The sequence below is a fragment of the Platalea leucorodia genome, assembly GCF_965183815.1.
Source record: "Platalea leucorodia genome assembly, chromosome: 3".
Classification (NCBI taxonomy): Eukaryota; Metazoa; Chordata; class Aves; order Pelecaniformes; family Threskiornithidae; genus Platalea; species Platalea leucorodia.
The window spans coordinates 59,044,250-59,063,631 of NC_138825.1; the positions used below are offsets into that span (position 1 = coordinate 59,044,250).

Consider the following 19,382-nt stretch of genomic DNA (forward strand, 5'->3'; position numbering starts at 1 on the left):
AAATGTCACCTGCATAGAGGACTGTATAGCACATAGGAACGATGGATCCCCATGTTACCTGCTGGAAACCGCTGGTCTGTATTGTCTGGTCTGAACGTTTACCCCTTGCCTTTCCCAAGCTCCCACTTTAGAGTTTACCTATAGAAAACCTAGCAGGGTTATTCAATTAAGAGAGACCTGCTTTCGAGCATCTTCCTTTAGCTCATATGTTTGTGTGATTTAAAACATAATTAATTTACAATTGTTTCTTAGTGTCTGAATAGATTTTTTCACTAACCTGGAGGAGAATTGGCTATTTATGTTCTGAAAATGATCATTGCAGCTAAAGTACGTGAAAAGTAGCATGCTGATGTTCCTTTGTATGTTAACTCTTAAAAACTCATTCCTGAACTAAGTCTCTGATGCAAAACTCATCCCCTCACCTAGCATTCCCTACGTCATTACTGTTGTGTCCCTGCACGAGGCTTCCTTGCATGAGTTCTCCTGATGGCCCAGGCTAAATAATTCATGGCCCTAATTCTTAAGGCTTCCCACATTTTACTCCTTTCTATCTCTCTGCCACAGCCTCCTTTTTCTCTCTGCCTTACAGGGATCCTATTAGGCTGAATACATTTATTTGGGTGGCCCCTCCTTGCCTTTCTCCCAGGTGCTCTTAACCCAGAAATCCTTGCCTAACATTTGCCTGTACTGAGAATGACATCCTTCCTTTCCTCTAGGAAAGGCCTTTAATGCTTTTCCTTGAAATTCTCATGGAGGTTTTGAAACAGCGTCTGAGAGAGGATGGTTTTGGATGCCCCATGTGCTGTAGCCGGCGGTGCAGGGAAGCGCAACAGCTGAGCAGGTCACACGAGGAGCATTTCACGTGTGCTTGCTTGTTTTGGCGTGCCACATGTCGGGCCATATCTCTTATCGCTTTGCGGGCTTGCTTCGTGCTGCTGTTGGCCTTTGCCACCCGTTCCTACTCTCATGGCTGTCTGGTGCATCCACTTTTTCCCCTTTGCTTTTGAGCAGATTTCAAAAGGGCCCTTTTGTCTGTGCATGATGAAGTTAATTCCTTGAGCCGTCTTTCGGGCAGTCCTCCCATGTGGGGCGAAGATTTGCCTCACACAATAGCAGAATAAGGATTGCAGCAGCTAGTCTGCAGGCTGTAAATTAACTTCATGGACCAGGTCATACTGCGCTTTGAAGTTGTTGCTTTTTCATTTGTGTGCTTCCCCCATTTAGTCTTCAAGAATATAAATCTTTAGGAAGAATTATCATAGTTTAAAAGGCTTAGACAAATAGCAGCTGGTATTGGTTCGTGGTCTCCAATTGGTCCCAGACATCCCTGGTTTTGATAAGACTACAAGACAATTCCAGAAATTCCCTGCCTACAGCTTTTGCTAATGCCATTAAATGTAACGTCGTGATGACCAATGCTTTTGGAGCTGATTAGCTAGCATCCTGCGTGACTGATAAACACCGTGATTTAATTATTTCTTCAGAATGTCCTCTTGTTGTACCCCACTCCCCCTTCTTAAATTATCTTTATTTTAAAATACACTGACTAGAAGTGTTTAATGGGGATTTTGAAGAAGGCCTCAGAACCACAAGGATGCCTGTGTTCAGCTTATGCTCAATGGGGACAGGATGCTCCACTCCAGCAGCACCCAGAACAAGCCTTGCTCTGTTCCCGAGCTATTCAAAGTTGCCTTGGCTCTGTACCCATGGAGGTGTCATCCCAAATGGAAAGACTTCACCTGAGCTTGTAGCTTTTGGCTTTGTGAAAAGCTGACATCTATGTTTTCATTCTGGTTGGGTGTCGACACAGGGAGAGAGAGCTCGTCACAAAACCTCCTATTGGAGTCGTCCCATGCGTAAAGTACTGGCAAGCAGAAAAATGCTCTGTGAGGAGTGTCTGAGAGCACAAAGAATGCAAAGTAAAGAGCAATGATCAAATAAACCCAAGAAAAAAAATTATTATTCTTTCTGGGGCACAATGGTGAGAGATTAGATGAGGCGTCTTCATTATGTGTATCTCTCTGTCCTTTTTCTCTGGACTTTTGTGAATTACTCTCATGATAAGCTTTTGTAAATTCTATCTTTTGCTTTTAATAGTCATTCCTTGAAAGATTTTTTTTTAAGTGTACCGTAAATTATAATGTTGCATTTGCAGATGTACAAGATGGCATATTGTCTTCCCTTTATTCACTCTCCCTGCCAAATAAGATTACCTCTTACTTCCAACAGTATAGCCATTACTGATGCCACAGTTTGTGAGCACACGTGTAAGGAAGCAGGAGTAGGTAATGTCTCAGTTGTGGTACAAGCCTCAGCACCATTTTGTTAACAGAGCCTTTTTCATCCTTTCATTGCTCACTTTTTCAGCATTGAAAGTAAGAGGCAAGATTCTTGTTTAGTTCTTGTGATATTTGGCAGCATTATAAGGAAACTGAACTGATGTTGCTTCTAGATAAGCCTGCAGGTCATAGTTCCCCTGAGATTTTTATTATATTTATCAGCCTGTTTTCTGAGTCATAAAGGTGCTTGTCCCAACCTTGGCTAATCTCAGTGTAATGATAATGGTGATAGTGTCCTATATGCACAGGGACAGGCAGGGTGTGCCGGTGAAAGGTATGAAGTCAACGCACATTAGAGAAAATGGGATGAACTTTCTCCGCAGCCCTAAACCACCTGTTGAACAACCAACATGCAGTGATTGGAGCTGACGGTGGAAGATCAGCATTGCCAGGGGATTTTAACAATCTTCAGTACATGAACTTAGTGTACATTAACCTAATGGACATGCCTCTTCTGCTTTGCCGTGTATGAAAGTACCTACTCTGTTAAACACAGCTGCCTTTTTATTTGTACTGTTTGTCAGTATTAATGTATATCGTACACTGTGGGGCAGATTTTAGCTGCAACTACCAGTCTGTAAGTTGGGGAAATGAAAAGCAAAATTGGACTTCTGTGCAGTGCATAAGAATGTGTTTGTGTAGATGAGTGTGTATCTACACAGATATTTAAAATCTGTCATCTGAGTCTTGATTCAGAACTTTATTTGTCTAGTAAATATTTGAATCTCTTCACTTTTCTAATTTTACATTGAAACTGGATTAAGGTCTCTGTTACATCTGCATGTACCTGTGTTTGATATGTTGAAGAATTACATGAAGGGTATGTTTACATTCTTGCTTTTGGTCCAGTGATTTATATTGGGCATATATAGCTCATTTTTGCAGTTTGCTTGAGCGTAAGCATGTCTTTACGTATTAGTCAGACAAAGAACCATGCATGGTTGTGTTGCCAATATTGTCTCCTGTTTACAGATAGAGAGGCCATAGGATGATAGTAGAGAATGAGGAGGACCTATCAGTGTAGCTACTTCATTTTGCATAGTGCATTAGTGTAGCTATGCAGCTTTGCTTTCAGCCAGCCAGCTATACAATCTAAGCTCGTAAAAATGAAGGAAACAAAACTAATCTCCCAAAGAGAGAGATGGGGGGGGGCGGGCGGGGGAAGCCTTCATGAACCACAGGGTTGTGTTTTATGTAACTGCTTTTGTGGCTATCAAACTACCCGAAGTTCATGGTATGTTCATCTTGTCAGTATGCATTTAAGACCACCAGCTTTGTTTTATTTCAAGCCATCTTTCGGGTTGATGTAACGCAATATGACTGAGTGTGTTTTGGCAGGGAATAACTAATCTAATCCATATACCACCAGATGAAAATAATTTACTATGGGTTTGTGGAAGAGCTTGAATTTTCAGTGCAGCCCACAAAGACATTTTTCCCCTTTTAATTGTCCCTTTTTATATCTAAACAGATCCAGCAATGGGAACAGAACCTGGAAAAATTTAACATGGACCTTTTCCGAATGCGGTGTTACCTAGCCAGTTTGCAAGGTGGGGAGCTCCCAAACCCAAAGAGTCTTTTGGCTGCTGCCAGTCGTCCTTCAAAATTGGCACTGGGGCGGCTTGGCATTTTCTCCGTCTCATCCTTCCATGCACTGGTAAGTCCGAATGCACTTTTCATGGGTGCATTACACAAAGCCATCATTAATATTGTACTTAGATGTGGAATTGTGCTGGGATAATACATGGTTGCACCCACATGCATTGTCTCAGACAGCCCTGTTCCCTTCTCTCCCTTTCTGCCTGTTCCTTGACTGCAAAAAAAAATGTTCTTCTGCAGACACAGACCTTGAAACCATGAGGATATGGCCATGTCTTTTTTTTGGCCCCTGAGGACTCCAGAATTGGGTACTTCTGGCCTATATCTAAAAAAGAAACAAACAAAAAAATATTCTTCAGATGTAGATGAGTCATTGTGTTGAAATTTTGTCACTGCAATTTCACCTCCACTGAGTTCGGAGTTTAAAGTGTATAGGAGCTAAGTCACTTAGAGTGAAAAAAGCCTAACGCTGAAATTTCCAAAAGTGATTCAGGTCCCTCTGAGCTGAGCTGATCTGTTTGGAAGGTCCCAGATGGCTCTGTTTTGCAGAAAAAGTTCGACACTCTCCTGAAGAGGAAGTATTTTTAGAATAGGCTAAAACTAGAGAGAATCCAAAATTATAAGTCACTTTTTAAGAACTGTGGCCTGTGTTTGCAAAGAAAAATGAGGGAGACCCTCAGCTGCTGTAAGCTGTTGTCACCCTGTCGGCTTTAAGTGAAGTATGGTGGTAGCAGATTCGCCTCTGCTCTTTAACCTTGGCAGGGCTGTGACGCTGATCTTGGCAGCGGGGGGTGAGACCACATCTGCTGCACGAGAAGTCAGTTTGAATAGTAGTTCTGAAAGTCCCGTGAGGGAATGTGTTTCTCTCTGTCACTGTTTTTATCTGTGTGGTTTATGTCATTGCTTGTTAATAACTCAGTGCCATAGCACGTTTATCTCCTATGTTCGGCAATTTTGAGAGTCTTCCTTCATCTAGCAATTTCATATCTGAATGACAGGTTATCATTCTTCTTTGGAGTCTTTTCATTAACTTCTTTTGTTGTACACAGCACTATTTTCTCAGTTCGTCCCTTCCTATGACCTTCTAATTTTGCCCCATGACAACAAAATTGCGCTATCGTGCCACGGGAATACCAAAACAAGCATCACTGCTGAAAGTTTAGAACACTGCCCTTGCACCTTAGCGTATTACATTGAGGTGAACTGAAGTAACTCTCGTATGATGCCTCAAGTTGAAATAACTGTCAATATTTTGCTCTTACGAAAGCGATATAGGAAGACCTGTCTCTGTGTTTAAATAGATCTGCTCCAGGGATGAAGCTGCTCTCAGGAAACGTACCCTATCTCTGTCACAAAGAGTCCGAAATAAGAAGGGTTTATTTTCTTCGCTAAAAGGACTGGACACATTGGCAAGAAAAGGAAAAGAAAAGCGACCTTCCATAACTCAGGTAGATCTTATTTGCAATTTTGTTTCTGCTGGGGCTCATCCTGCGAGGTGCTGTTGGTGCATAGGGTAGGAGATGTCTGTCTATCAAATTTGCATTCGCAGTTTCAGTAGATGTGGCAGACTTGCAATGGGAACATCACTTGTGAAGAATATATATCTAATTTGGGGTTTCTTTGTGATAAATAAGATTGGTGAATGAGAGGATTTGACCTAGTGGGTTAGTTTATTATCAGCAGCACAAGAGCATCTGGTTTGAATTTGTAACAAGACTTGCCTTCTGGCACATTGCAAACTGTTTGGAAGTAGGGTTTCTTTGGAGATAGCCTGTATGCACGGTCCTTAACACAGTGTTGTGCTGGCTTATGACTGGGACTCTGACGTACTATTGCAATTTAATGTGGAGTAACATAGGTGAGTCTTCAAGGGAAGAAGAGGAGAGACTGCTGCAAAGACAGCAGTCTTTGGCATGGCCTCTCAAACCAACATGCCCCGCTTGGAAGTACATTTTAGCCGACAGAAGACGACTGCTGTCATGCAGGAGGCCAGCTGCGGGTGCAGAGAGCTGACTAATAAAGCCGTGCCAGTTTACACCAGCTGAAGGCTTGGCGCAGGGTTGATGTGCTGGGGCTGGCTGGCCACGGGGAGAGGGGCTGTGCTTATGCGTGCCCCCGCTGAAGGGCTGCGTTACTGCTAATGAAGCTACAGCATCTCACAGGGTCATTTTCTCTTTGTGAGACTAATGGCCCATGCATGCATTTAGTGTAAACCCCACACTTCAGGAGTCTGTATTTTCTCAATAAAGACACAATTAAATGTGAACCAAAAGTTCACTGCCTTCTCCCTGACAAAAAGGTAAATAACAGCAGAGACACTTCCTTGACAGTGAGGCAGGAGGAGTAGAGGAGCACCCACACTCAGAACATTACTATTTTCACTAGCCTTTGCCACGTCTGCTGTTTCTCCTGCAAAGCAGTATTTTGTGCATTGTTCATTAGGTGACTGCTCCTGCTGTTCTCTGGCCCTTGTATTTTGATTTTATTAGTCAAAAATCTATGATCGGCACTTGAAAATCAGCTGTCCTTGCATCTGGTAATCTGCTTGTGGAATATTTAAACAAGCCTATCTGTACACATACTGCAGTAGTCCCAGAGCTGATGCAACAGATTTGATGTTGCAAAATAACACGTCAGGATTTTCTGGTCTAGTGGTTTGTATTTTTAATAGGTAAATATTTATCTATGTGTTACACTGGGATTAAGCTTCTTTGGGTGACTGTTATCCATTTTAGCATATCGATCAAGATGTGTTTACATGGTGAAATTCAATAAGAATAAAACTCAAGTCTGTCTTATGAAAGAGAGAACTGAAGGAGAAATTTTCTCCAGGTCATCCTTTTTACATAATTTCCCCTGTGTTCCCCAGCAGGTGAGGCCAGTCTGTGAGTCCTGCACCTCTATTTCTTTATTAATAAGAGCCCCGAGGGAAGGAATGTTATGCCCCTTAGCTCTGTTCCCAGCAGAGCTGATACCTCTCTCTGTCTTAACTGGGTAATACGTCCTCCCATATGCTTTATAGCCCGTGAAGGGGATTCTGCAGAGCTCGGGGACAGGGAATCTCATTTCCATGGCAAGGAGAGGAGGCTCCTGCTGCCCTCCCAGTGCTCCTCCTGTGGAGGAGGGAGCCCTGGTGCAGGCAGAGGTGTCCCTGCTGCGTTGTCACCCTCCTTATTCCAAACCTCACAACCAGCTCGCCCAAAAAAGCATTCATTTTTTGAACACTTGTTCATCCCTCAGCTGAGGTTCTTGGGTGGTTTTTTTGTGTTTTGTTGTTGTTGTTGTTGGGTTTTTTTTATTAAACATCCTACAATAAAATTAAGGAAATGTAAATGCTGAGTGTTGCATATGAATAACACCAGGCTATGACTCATACCCATAAACTGAGGAATTTTTAAGGGTATGGCTTGAAAACTGACCTGTGAACCTAGAAGGTGGCTGAAAAGGGAGCCATGTCCTTGCTCAGACTTCTGTGTATGCACGTAATTGTGTATCAAAATCAGAATAGGCCTGAGGCTGCTTTTCTTGTCGCCTCTTCCAGCCCACTGGGAAACTGGGTTAAGCAGAGAAGTGGAGCTCGCTTCTCTGCTCATTGTGCTGCGATGTCTGTGTCGAACAATAGGTTAAAAATGTCTTGCTTTCTTGCATTTAATTAAAGTTCATTTGACTGGAGCTGGTATGTTTTAATCTGCTGTACCCTAGCTTCAAAATTAGATGGTATATTTTTGAACATTGTTGTGTGAGAGAAGTTCTTAATTTTATCTTAAGTTTAATTTTATGGTATCAATAAAAAAAAAGGTTCTGAGTTTCTATGCTGGGAGGCTTTCGTAAACATTAATGAAGTAGCTCAGTCTTTTACAAATCAGTTAATAAAACTGCACTGTAGCAGATGGGGGATGTCTATGCTCACATTATCCTCAGTTTCTTAAATGCTTATCTGCTTTATTGTGTCTAAATGATAAACTGTTTTGAGAAATCATAAACAATAAAATACTTTGATTACATCTGTGGGTGAGACAAGGAAGAGGAAGTTCAGAAGTGGTGCCCTTTATTTGCATTGGCAGAAACTGGATTTCATACGAAATTTTAAGAGAGGGTTTGTTGTTGTCTTGGATTATCTGAAAGGCTTTTGCTAGTACAAAAAAAAATTAAAAAGAAAAGAAAAACCTAAAGAAAAAATGCTCAGATGTAAGTTTGATATTGTCCTGATTTGTTGACTGCAGAAGGAGCTAAAAAAAATGCTATTTATATTTGCACTTCAGGAGGGTAATGCTATTACCTGCAAATTTCAGCATCGTGTATAAACTATATAGATCTATCTGTGTGTTTATACAACTCTTATCACCGAAATAGCTGATTGTATCCATAGCTATTTATTGGATTTTTAAAAAAAATTATTAATAAGCCTAACAGCTTTGTGAGATACTAGTAGTTAAGCTTTAGAAACAGATGGGGAATGTAAGTCTCAGTTTCTGCTTTCATCACTTCCAAAGCAGACACAGTGGTCAGCTATTTTCATTACTTAATAGTGCGAGTTTTGGGTCAAGTATGCCTTTAAAGCTGAGCTAAAAGTTTCCATCAATAGTGTCAAGCTAACTGCTCGGTTAGAAGAGATGAAAAACTATAGGGTAAGAAGTTTTAGAAAACAACAACAATGATTTGAAATAGTTCCTGTAAATCATTATGAGATTTGTAGCTGTACCTAACAGTATCCCCAAGGGTGAAACTATAACTTTGAGTGTAGTGCATGATTTGAAGGTGAAATACTTTAATCTTACTGCTAAACAGTAGATAGGAAAAAACAAGGACATGAATGCTTTTATACATATTCAAATGTGAGTGTACATGTAGTCTGAAAGAGAAAACTTGCTTAAATTTTCTTTATAGAGGGAGATTTGTATTTCTTTAATACTTCTTCTAGTTAGAATAAAGCTATAAAAAGTACAAAAAGATCCCTGGGGTTTAGCAGGTTGGTATATATTTATTCATTTAGTTTTCATTTTTATTTTTCGAAGAATTTACCTAACCCAGGTAAGAAGTAAAGGGTTTTATTTGTTCAACCTATTTATTTATCTGTAATATTTTTAATAGATTTTTGATTCAGCTGGAGGACATGGATTTGCTGGTGTCCAGAATTCAGCCAACTCTGCTGAGGTAAGATATGCCTGTCCTCATTCTGCACCATCTTATTTTTAAATTCCTGAATATATTTCTCTTAAGTGGATGATGAGGCTGGTTAACAAACTCCACAGAGGTTCATAAAATGATAGTGTTAGATGGAAGGATTATAATTCTGCTAATGAAACCACTTTACCATAAGTTTCTGAACATGCATGGTACCCTTTTTTCAAAAAATAATAATAATAATAAAAAAAATCCCTAGAAGCTTCTTCACAACACTAATCCTTACAGTGCATACACTGTCTGAGAATGATTTGGAACCAAGCTTGTTTGAAAGCATCCTTCACAGTGTGGCAAAACCCAAGGTGTATTCTTCCCATTTGCCTACTTGAACAGAACCTCTGTATTTTGAGTATAAAGGCAAATAAAGTCTAATTAAAGTCTGTGGAGCATAGCAGCAGAGAAGTGTGATTTAGTGTATAGCTGGAGATTGCCCAAGTAAAGGAAGAGGAAGCAGCATCCCCTCAACTGCGTTACTCAGTAAATAGCTGTGGCTGATTTTCTCTGGTGCCCAGGAGGGACTGGAGCTGCTGCTCGCCCCTGCCTGGCCTGAGTCATGGTTGCTCTCAGCTCCCGCAGCCTCCCTGGCGATAGCATCGCCGTGCCCCGGTCTGGAAGCAAAGCAGGACGCTCCAAAATCTGTAATCACATACATGTGGGACCACTGAGTGTTGTCTGTGTACTTACACAGACAGAATCCTTCTTGGCTTGTGCAGGCTCCAAATGAAAAATTCAAATGAAGTCTTAGGCACAGGGTTTCTGTATGGTATAGCTGGATTTCTTTAATGGCAACACGTGCCAGACTCAAAGGGGTATTTGTCTTCCCATCTACCCCCGTCCGTTTTCCTCCTTTGTTCCCTGAACCAGATATCCCCCGATGCAGTTTAAAACTTGAAAGACTTTAAAAAAATCATACTACAGTACTGTTCCCTTTTAGCTGCGTTTGTATACCAGGTATTAGACAAAAAGTTAAAATCTACATTTAAAATGGAATATTGCTCTTGAAAATGATTAACTATAATGAAGAGCTGTAATGAATCTCATGAGGAAGGTTTGGACAAAGTTCATCATTTCTCATAGGTTTTTATGGGGTTTTTTGTATCATTATGTGCTACATGGTTCATTTTCTCATCAAGTGCATTCATTTAATGGCTAGGTAAGAAAGACATATATAATTATGCAGAAGTTATACCACTGAGAGAGGCATCTCCCACTGACAGCAGCTAATCCTATAATGCTATTTTGCCTCCTGAAAGTATCTTCACATTTTGTCTGTTCTTTGAAGAAGTATATTGAAACACCTGAATTCCCTTAGTTACTTGACCACTTGCTTGTTATGTCCTGGGGTGGGAGAGTATTTAAACCAAATCACTCCTCTCTTTTCAAAATAAATTATAACTATGGGGGACTTCTGGGTGAAATTATCTCCTGTAGAGAACACTTCTGAATTCCTCCAGAAGGTACCATTGGGTGTGGTGTGTGGTGTGAGATGGCATCCATTTCCCACGTCAGAGACAGCAAATACAATTCGTTCCCATCTGGTCCTGTTAAAACATGGAAAGGTTTGGTTCCTCCTAAACCTGAGAAGAGGCAAAATCTCTTGGGTGCACCCCCTGAAGGTTTCTCCCAAAAGGCTGTGACGCCAGTCCTTTGGTTTAGCGCCGACCCCCTTGGGGTTGGGAGGTCGACGGTGCTGCCTTGTGCAGTGGGGTCTGCTGTGGGTCTCCTGTCCTCTGGCGTAAGAAGTTCATTTGCTTTTCCTGAACCCTTTCGAGGAGACAGAGAAAGGCTTTGAAGGTGCCGGAGAGCAGGCAGAATGAAGTCCTCTGCCTTTGCTGCCGTGTTGGGGAAGGGACAAGGTCTGGCCTCTTGACCCAGCTCTCACAGCAGGGTTTGTGTGTTCTCCGTAGCTGCTGGATAAGAGCAGCCTGCTCCCAGTTCGGGCAGGGGCTCTCAGCCCTGGGCAGAGGGGGCCAGCGTGGGGGCAACATTGCTGCAGATTTTGGGCCAAGCTTTTACAAAGTTTAGCAGGGTTGTGTTTCAAGACTGAAAAAACCCACCCCAATTTAGATGCTGAAGCAGAGCTCTGGAGCTCAACCTCATTTCTAGAAAAACATTATTATTATTGTTGTTATTATTATTATCTCAACCTTATTTCTAAAACCTTTTTTTTTAATGGGAATTAAATATAGCGTGGGCATTTTTAAGATCCTGACATTTTGATGAATCATAGAACAACTCAGAAATGATTCATCGTAACTCTGAAAACCGTTACTTTGGCATCAGCCCAGTTTCATTGGCTGATTTCAAATGAAAAACAAAACCAGCATCAAAACTTTTATAAAACGCTACCTGAGGAGTGCAGTGAATGACGAATAGCGAAGTCTGCCAGGGAGGCTGTATTTTCCCTGAAAAGGATGATAAAAACAGAGGCAAATAGTGGGGGGAAATTATGAAGTAACCTATTGGTCCTGCAGCAGCCCTGTGGCACAACGTGTGACAGTCTGCAAATCCTGGCGGCTATTTCTGGAAAATTGGATGGGTTGTTATAACTTTATGTGGCAATGAATGAATGAACTATTGTAGAATTAGTCACTGCAGGCATAACCGGGAAAAAAAAAAAATCTGTTTTCATGTCAGATTTTCTGAGATGGAAAATGTGGATGAAGCAACAGTACCTTGACTGCAGTTAAGGAACATAGTCATGTTTAATAACAGAGGCGAGTTTATCTGAAGGCGTATGCTTGGGCACCAGTGTACGTGGCAAGGAAAGGAAAACACCTTAACTGGCTGCAGAACTTTCTGTCCTGTCTTAAAAGCTTCTGGAAGAAGGTGGCCTTAAACCTATTTCTCATCACCTTCATCCTCTGTTTTGGGTTGGTTTTGTTTTTATCTCTGGCAATAGTGAGATTTATTTCTGTTGGACAGATTTGAAGAACTGCTGTTGCCGTGCAATAAACCATTGTGGTAGTTACAAACCTCTGAGCTGCTGGGAGCATCTCCCTGGCTGAGGCAACGTAGCTTCGGTTTCCCCTGGAGGAAGCCGCTGGAGAATTCAGTCTGACTTCATTCCTGCTCAACTCTCGCAGCCTGCCTGCCTGGCCCTTTCTCCTTTCTCTTATTTACACCGTGGAAGGAGGTCAGCGTTTATTCCCAGGCACTTGATACAGTGCTTTCTGAGAGGACCACGCTTCTACGGGAATTATCTTCTTCAACAACACCAGTGTTATGAGCAGTCTGGAACCACAGCCACCGAGGTGAAACTTCACCTGGTGTAGATTTCATTGCTCCGTTAATTGCAGTAGCATAACAGGATTCCTGTTAGGTATAGTAGTTGCTGGATTTTAGTAGGATTTCCATGGACCTGTGTTAATTGAAATTTCATTTTCAGCTAGTTAAAAGGGACAGTTGAGCAAGAGATATAAGATTTGCAAATGCCATTAGTTCATTAATATTATTCCACCAAAACCAGCGTCACTCTGGCATCAAATTATTACTGTGCCAGACTCTGGGTTGGCTGCAACCTGAATTTCGGCATTGTTTGGTAATTAGCTGAATAGGAATGCTTACTGCATCATTTTCACAGCCACGGTTGTTATGTGGAGAAACAAAATAATATTGGTCTCTCTCTTGCTGCTTGTAGATTGTTGTCAATAACTTTCCTGCCTGCAGCAAGGGAAGCAGTCCCTGTGCAGTGATTTTACTGCAGCTTTTAATTGCAGTGCACCCCTGGGCTTGTGTCCCTGCAGAGCCAGGAGGAGGAATTGCATAATCAAGGGGCTTTATGTAGGCAACAAAAACCCCCAAGCCAGACAAACGAACGAACAAATAAAAATACAAAGAAAAAGCATTAGGGAGGTAGGCACTCCTGAGAACAGCTCAGGATATCTGAAGATATGTCTTGGGTGGCAGTTCTGCCACTTCATGGGGTTATTGTCCCTTTCCATTGACTATGAGGGGAATCGAGGGACCCTATCTGTGTGAAGGTAAATGTCTTGATGTGGGTATTTAAGTGACGTGCTGAATAGGCAGACCCAAATATATAGGTGAAGCTCCAAATTCTGAACAGCTCTCAGTGTTTTTCTTCTCCTTGTGTGGCTTCCTTTGAAACTTGTAGCTTGAAGTGCAGTACAGGAGAAAGTGTGAAAATGAAGGGTGAGAAAACGACGGGAAATTTATTCAGGGTGGATGTTGTTATTTAATCAAGCCGAGTGGCTTTGGAATAAGGGTGAATGTGAAGCAAAATGGTAAACAGGCAAATACCCTGTGCTACCTATGAAACGATATGTTCTTAGACTGTAAATAGAATAGGAACACTTTATTCCTGCTTTAGCCCTTTATTATGTTATGGCAAGCCTTGCTCCACAGTGCTCTCTGCTGGAAGTTTACTATATTATCATTTTCTGTCAAAATTACAGTAATTCAGGTTCTTTCGCATTTGTTAATTAGGTAAAATTGTAGTAGTCAGTTCTTCTTAAGAATTTATTCGCACTGTGATACAATATCAGGTAGCTACATATTTTCACTTCGAGTTAGATCAACAATTAATATGAGATAAAGGCATAAAACCCCGTAATGGGAATGCAGAGGAAGTGCAATCTGTTCTCAAGAAAATCAAGTCTTTGATAGTGAGAGCAGGTAACAGAACTTTGTCCCTGCCTTGCCATCAGGAGATACGCAGTACCGTGTCTAAATACACACCCACTGCAGACTGCCTATGTAATTGTACTTTTGGGGTTTTTTGCAACATCCACATATGTTGTACGTTTCTCCCTTGTTTCCAGCAGCAAGTCGATGACTTTTTGAATGTCTACTGCTCAGTGCCAGAGAGCATCCAGAAGGAGAGTGCTTGGGAAACACAAACGTATGTTCACTTCTGTGACGGCCAAGGAGTGGCGCTGACCCTCAAGCCAGAGCACAGGGTGGAAGATGTTTTGTCTTTGGCATGCAAGGTACTCAGTTTTCATGTACGATTGCACCTTGATAATAGCTGAGGACTTTAGAAGGAATGTGATGTATCAGAGGACGTCTAAATAGTGAGAGCATAATACTAGCATCTCCCTGTCACTGTGTTAAGGCACATTGCTGTGTTTCCTTTAGTTGTGTTATTTATGTATTGTAGCCAAGGTAGTAGGGTTGTGGAAAGGTTTTCAAGAAGCGTTGCTCGAGACCACATGGTGAATACTTGAAGAGCAGTGACGGTTTGCCAGGTAGTCAGCCCCTGAGAAATCTCAGCACGTGTCCACTCTACGTTGGCATTGCAATGAACCCAGTTGTTATATGCAACTTAATGACAGAGGAGTAATGGGGACTGGTTAAGTTAATGCCAGGAGATTAAGACATTTAAGACTGCTGTGACAAAGGCTATCATATATGTTTGCTTCTTAAAGGACCCTTTTAAGCTTTTAATTAAATACCAGCTCTGCTTGTGACTTTCAAAGAGTGCATTCCCTTCTGAAAGTCAGTGCCAGCAATTTGAGAGGGACTGCTATTGATCTTGGGACAGAAAACTGAGTCACAGGTTGAAGGTAAAGTAAAAATACCAATTTTAACTACAGATAAAAGACCAGCACCTCTAGAACATCGCAACGTACCTAGCATCTTTGTCTCCACCTGTGTCAGTGCTTGAATTTAGCTCTAACTTCACAATTCAAGTCACTTAAATTATGCAAACAGGCTTTTTGGAAAAACCTAACTTTTTACTCCGAAGTTCTGTTTTCTGACAACTGGTAAATATAGTTTATTCATTTCACAAGTAAAGGGGAAAAACAGGCAAAAAGGAGTCCTGCTCTGTACAAAATCCAGCTGTAGCTTTTAGCATAGCTAAGTGTGAACTTTCAGGTGAGCTCATGCAGCTGGCTTGAAGTTAATAAATTTTGAGGCTTCTAATGGAGGAAAGGCCCCAATTTAATTACTCTTTGCACCTGGTAATGTTGTAAACAAAAAAAAAATTATTAAATTATACAAGTTTTTAAAAATCCAGGATGAACCATAGATTTTAAATCAAAATAAGGACACTGATTTAGCCAAGTCACAATGCGTCTCCATGGCATCACTGAGAAGAAATCATCTTGTTGCTTTTGCTGGTGGAGACTGAATCCTGGAGAAACAGATTAATGCGTGGCTTTACTTTTTAAAAATTGACTGTACCTAGGCAGGCTAAAGGGATTGTCTGAGATATTATTGGACCACCAGATGGCACGGTAGAGCTGAAACATTTGGGAGTAGTTACAGTGACATGCAAGACCCCTGAAAGAGGAAATATAATTTATAAACGTAAAATTAAGTTGAAAAGGAAATTCCTTACCTCTCTTACTCCATCATTCCAAAATATTTGTAACTGTAAAGCTGACTTTTATTTTTCATTGTCTGTATCGCATGAAAATTTAGTTTTAAATGATTTGATTTTTTTCTTAAATGTTTTTCTGTTTTATTTTTTCTTTCTATTCTGTGTGTAAAGCTTTTCATAAGCATTCTCTAATGCTGAATACTTTCTGCTCATCTATCCTGGTTCTTTTCCTTCTTACATTTTCATTCTGCTCTGGTGAGTGTAAGGAATCTTTCTTCTTAACAGAACATGTTTGAATGTTATATGTATAAGGATAAAGTTCAAAGGGGTTGTTGGTTTTTTCCATTCATTATACTTTTCTTATTTCTGTTTTCCATCTGAGGCTTTTGGGTAGCACATATAGAAAAAGTGTGCATTTGAATACAATTGTTCACGATACAGAACACATGCAACTTGTGAACTGTTATACATATAAAATGTTAAGGTAATTACTAGTTACTCAGCAGATTTAGATTTTGTAAGCTGCAGAGATGTGTTAAAGAGGTTAAATAACCGTCAGGGATGCAGTCATTCCTCCTCTTTTAGAACTGTTGCTTCCTCCTCTTTTAGAAATATTGCTCTATTAATACGCTAAAACGAAATGTTTTGTGCAGTGGTCTCACCAGCATCCTGATTTTCAGAGAGACTCCCATCAGGGGCTCAACACTTCCAGGCTAATATCCTTTGGGAATATTCCTATTTCCCTTTGACTTCCTGTTGAGACAGGATTTTTGCTATGACCTCACATGGTGAAAAAAAATAGGTGAAACTCTCTGATCGTAGATGGAACACAGCAATACAAATAAAATCCAATAAAGGCAACCCCTTAGGGAACCTGCTTCCCATTCCATCCCCTCTCCTAATAGCCCATACATGCATATACGTTTTCTACATCAGAAGAAAAAGTTGCTGAGCAGAACTGAGTCATTAAAAGTAGTCACAGAAAAAAATGGTTGTGAGCGTAAGTTCAAAAGGACAGAAAACAGTTGTGATATCTTTAGAAACATATAGCAGTGCTCAGTTAATCTAATAGCCAAGACATAGTGTTTATGAAAGGATTGGGGAGGATCGTAAGGGAACATGGAAATTGCACTTGAACCTTATCTTCTAAGCAATGCAGCTAGTTTTGTTTATACCACAAAAATAGTTAGAAAATGACTTGTTGAGGATTGCTTTTGCATGATTTCTAAAGAGCTTTTTGTGTGTGTGTGTGTCGCTTCTTTGTCTTCTGGGATTCTGGAAATAAGTAACAAATTCCAAACCCCATTCTCTTTATTCCTTAGATGAAACAGCTGGAGCCAAGACACTATGGCCTACAACTCAGAAGACTGGTTGATGAAAATACTGAGTATTGTGCTCCTGAACCATACGAATACATAGTAGACCAGGAAAGTGTGACTCCTTTTAGATAAAGCTCCATGATGTCTGTAGCTACAGTTGAATTATCACCTACAAATATGTGTGATTTAGATCTAAAATAAGTTTTTAAAGCTATTCCTGGATTGCATTCTGCCATCCTCGTTCACACAGTCCATGCCTATGCAGACATTTGGGTGGCTAGGCACTGCAAACACTCTCTTCAAGAACCATTTGAAGATTTAAGTGGGGCTTCTGGTCCAGAAGCAAAGTGCCTCTACTCCAGGCTGGTTTTTTTATCTTTAGCTTAGTCTGCATTTAGTCCCACTGCCACAGTAACACAGTTCTGTGTGTAAAGACAGCAAGTTTTGGCTCTTTATTGATGCAAAGAACATTGTACTTATTTCTCTTGCTGTACCTTTGGGTTTTGATGCTTGCAATTTCATAATTTGATGACTTCTGTTATTGCTTTTTTCCAACAGGTGTATGATGAAATAGAAATTTGTCCATTAAATGTTTATCACATTCATCTTACAAAGACTGAAAACATAAGTGATTTTGGTAAGCTCTCAGGAATTTTTGTTCTTCTCATTGCTTACTTTCTCCCTTCAGGATTTTTCTGTCTCTGAGAGCAGGTAGAGCCATCCTTGATAGCTCAAAGTCTGAGTCTGCAAAGGACTCGAAGCATTATAACAAAGACCCAAACTGGTTGTTTTACACTGGCAAGAGCATTTCTTATGTTTGGGAAGGGTCCACTTTCTAATTCTACTGCACGGGCCAAATAATTCAAGCATGGAATTGTCAGAAGACAAATGTCCTTTGCCAGGATTAATACAATCGGTCTCAGTCAGGCCATGGTCAAGGTCTGCCCCTTTTTTGGTAGTGGAATTCTCTTTTGGCACAGTATCAACAGAGTGTCCTTTGGTACAAATTCTGACAGGCTTTTTATCCATAGGTGGTTTTGCCTAGAAATAATTATATACCTTGCAAAGATACCTTTGTAAGGCAGCTCTGTGCTGTTCTTTAGCTGCAAGTCTGTTGGTATAAATTATTCCTTTCTGGGCTGTCTCACTCACTGGTCTATATGGATTTGCTGCTTTATAGTTTGCATTTCCAGTGTTTGGATCTGTTTAAGGCCCCTCTGTCTGACGGACACACTGCAGAACTCTTACCGTAACGATGAGCTGTGTTATTGAAATGTTATATGGGGCTGAGGCAGAAAATATTTTTTTGAAATGTAATTTGTTTTTTTACAGCACAGCACGACATTTCCTGGAAGTTGAAAAGTCCTATTAACTTTAACAGGTCTTACAATGACTGAGAAACAATGTGATAATTTCTCTGTGCTCCGTGAGTGTGTTCTCACGAGAAGTATCCTCCCTCTGGTTGTGCAGAGTCTACTAAATACACAAAATAAAAGGGAAATGTTTCCGAGAAAGTTTATTTGATTTAAACCTCTTTTACTTCAGGCTTTGCTGTCACAGCACAAGTTGATGAAAATCAGCATCTCACCCGTATATTTGTGAGTGATGTTCTCCCTGATGGACTGGCATACAAGGAAGGTATTGTATCGTATTTATGTTTAATACTGTACTTCATTATCTTTTTAAAGTCCCAAAACATGAAGGAGCTTTAGTACTGCTGTCTGAAATAGTCCTTGGCTTCTACTATTCATAGTTTTCTTTCCTGAAGACCATGGAAAGTATGTGATATTAGGAAAGATAACGTACACAGAGTAACTGAATTATGCTTTCAGTATAGCGGGGAGGGTTCTTGTTAACCCTTGGAGACAAAGTCTGTGTTCAGCCATCCAACCAAGTGCTTTTGCACAGAGGAACAAGCTGGAGAAAGAGCTCATCTCAGACTGGGGAATCTCATGGCCTTGGTCAGTCTCCAAGACCCATCACTTCCACTTTTGCTGGCAATGAAAAGTAGCCTCCCTCCCCAAAACAGTTTTCTGCATACGTTTCTGTGAGCGCCTTCTCTACTGTGCTGCTCAGAAACTGTGCTTCTCTTCATCGGCACAGCAGGATCACATGAGGTCTGCTCTCTGAGAAACAGAGGGACAAACCCAGTAAAATGGAGAGAGAGAGAGTTTCATTTGCTACCTGAGGGTAATGACCACTTGGTTGTTCCTGACCTTGAAAGGCAGTGGTTGCCACTGTTTAGATTTATACAAAAACTGATAAAGACTCCATCCACTGTTGTTCCAGCTTCACATTAATTATTTGATCTGCGTGACTAGTGCCTTGTTCTTCTTCCCAGATAATGAAATATGTGTTATGGTGCTGTACACTGGTGGTATCCGAGTCGTGCAAGGTGCCTCTGTTCTAATCTTCTTGCAAGTTGTGCTGCTCTCCCACCCACCAAATTCTGTAGCATCTTTAGAAAGAAACTCAGTTGCTGTACTATGTGTAACACCTATCAAAGTAAGCACGAGGTCAATCTGTATAATTATAGGTCAAATAAAGCTCCCAACAATTCTAATGGACTTGTGGTAGGATTAGGCTATTTGAATTAAAACCACAAAAATAAAAGGTGAATCAGCGTAACGTTTGCTTTGTGACCCTTTACGTTTC

The 19,382-nt window shown here is 40.8% G+C and overlaps 1 protein-coding gene across 3 annotated transcripts in view; it reads left to right on the forward strand.

Annotated features, from left to right (window-relative positions):
• The window catches only part of TIAM2 (TIAM Rac1 associated GEF 2), a 175,703-nt gene that overhangs the window by 106,346 nt on the left and 49,975 nt on the right, over nt 1-19,382 (forward strand). For 2 of the 3 annotated variants that reach the window (XM_082306988.1, XM_082306987.1), the window contains 7 exons: nt 3,811-3,996; nt 5,240-5,386; nt 9,030-9,092; nt 13,904-14,071; nt 16,731-16,832; nt 17,283-17,364; nt 18,273-18,365. In XM_082306988.1, the coding sequence (XP_082163114.1) occupies nt 3,811-3,996; nt 5,240-5,386; nt 9,030-9,092; nt 13,904-14,071; nt 16,731-16,832; nt 17,283-17,364; nt 18,273-18,365 (841 nt within the window). The remainder of the gene's footprint in view (nt 1-3,810; nt 3,997-5,239; nt 5,387-9,029; nt 9,093-13,903; nt 14,072-16,730; nt 16,833-17,282; nt 17,365-18,272; nt 18,366-19,382) is intronic. The other variant, XM_082306989.1, reaches the window with a different exon arrangement.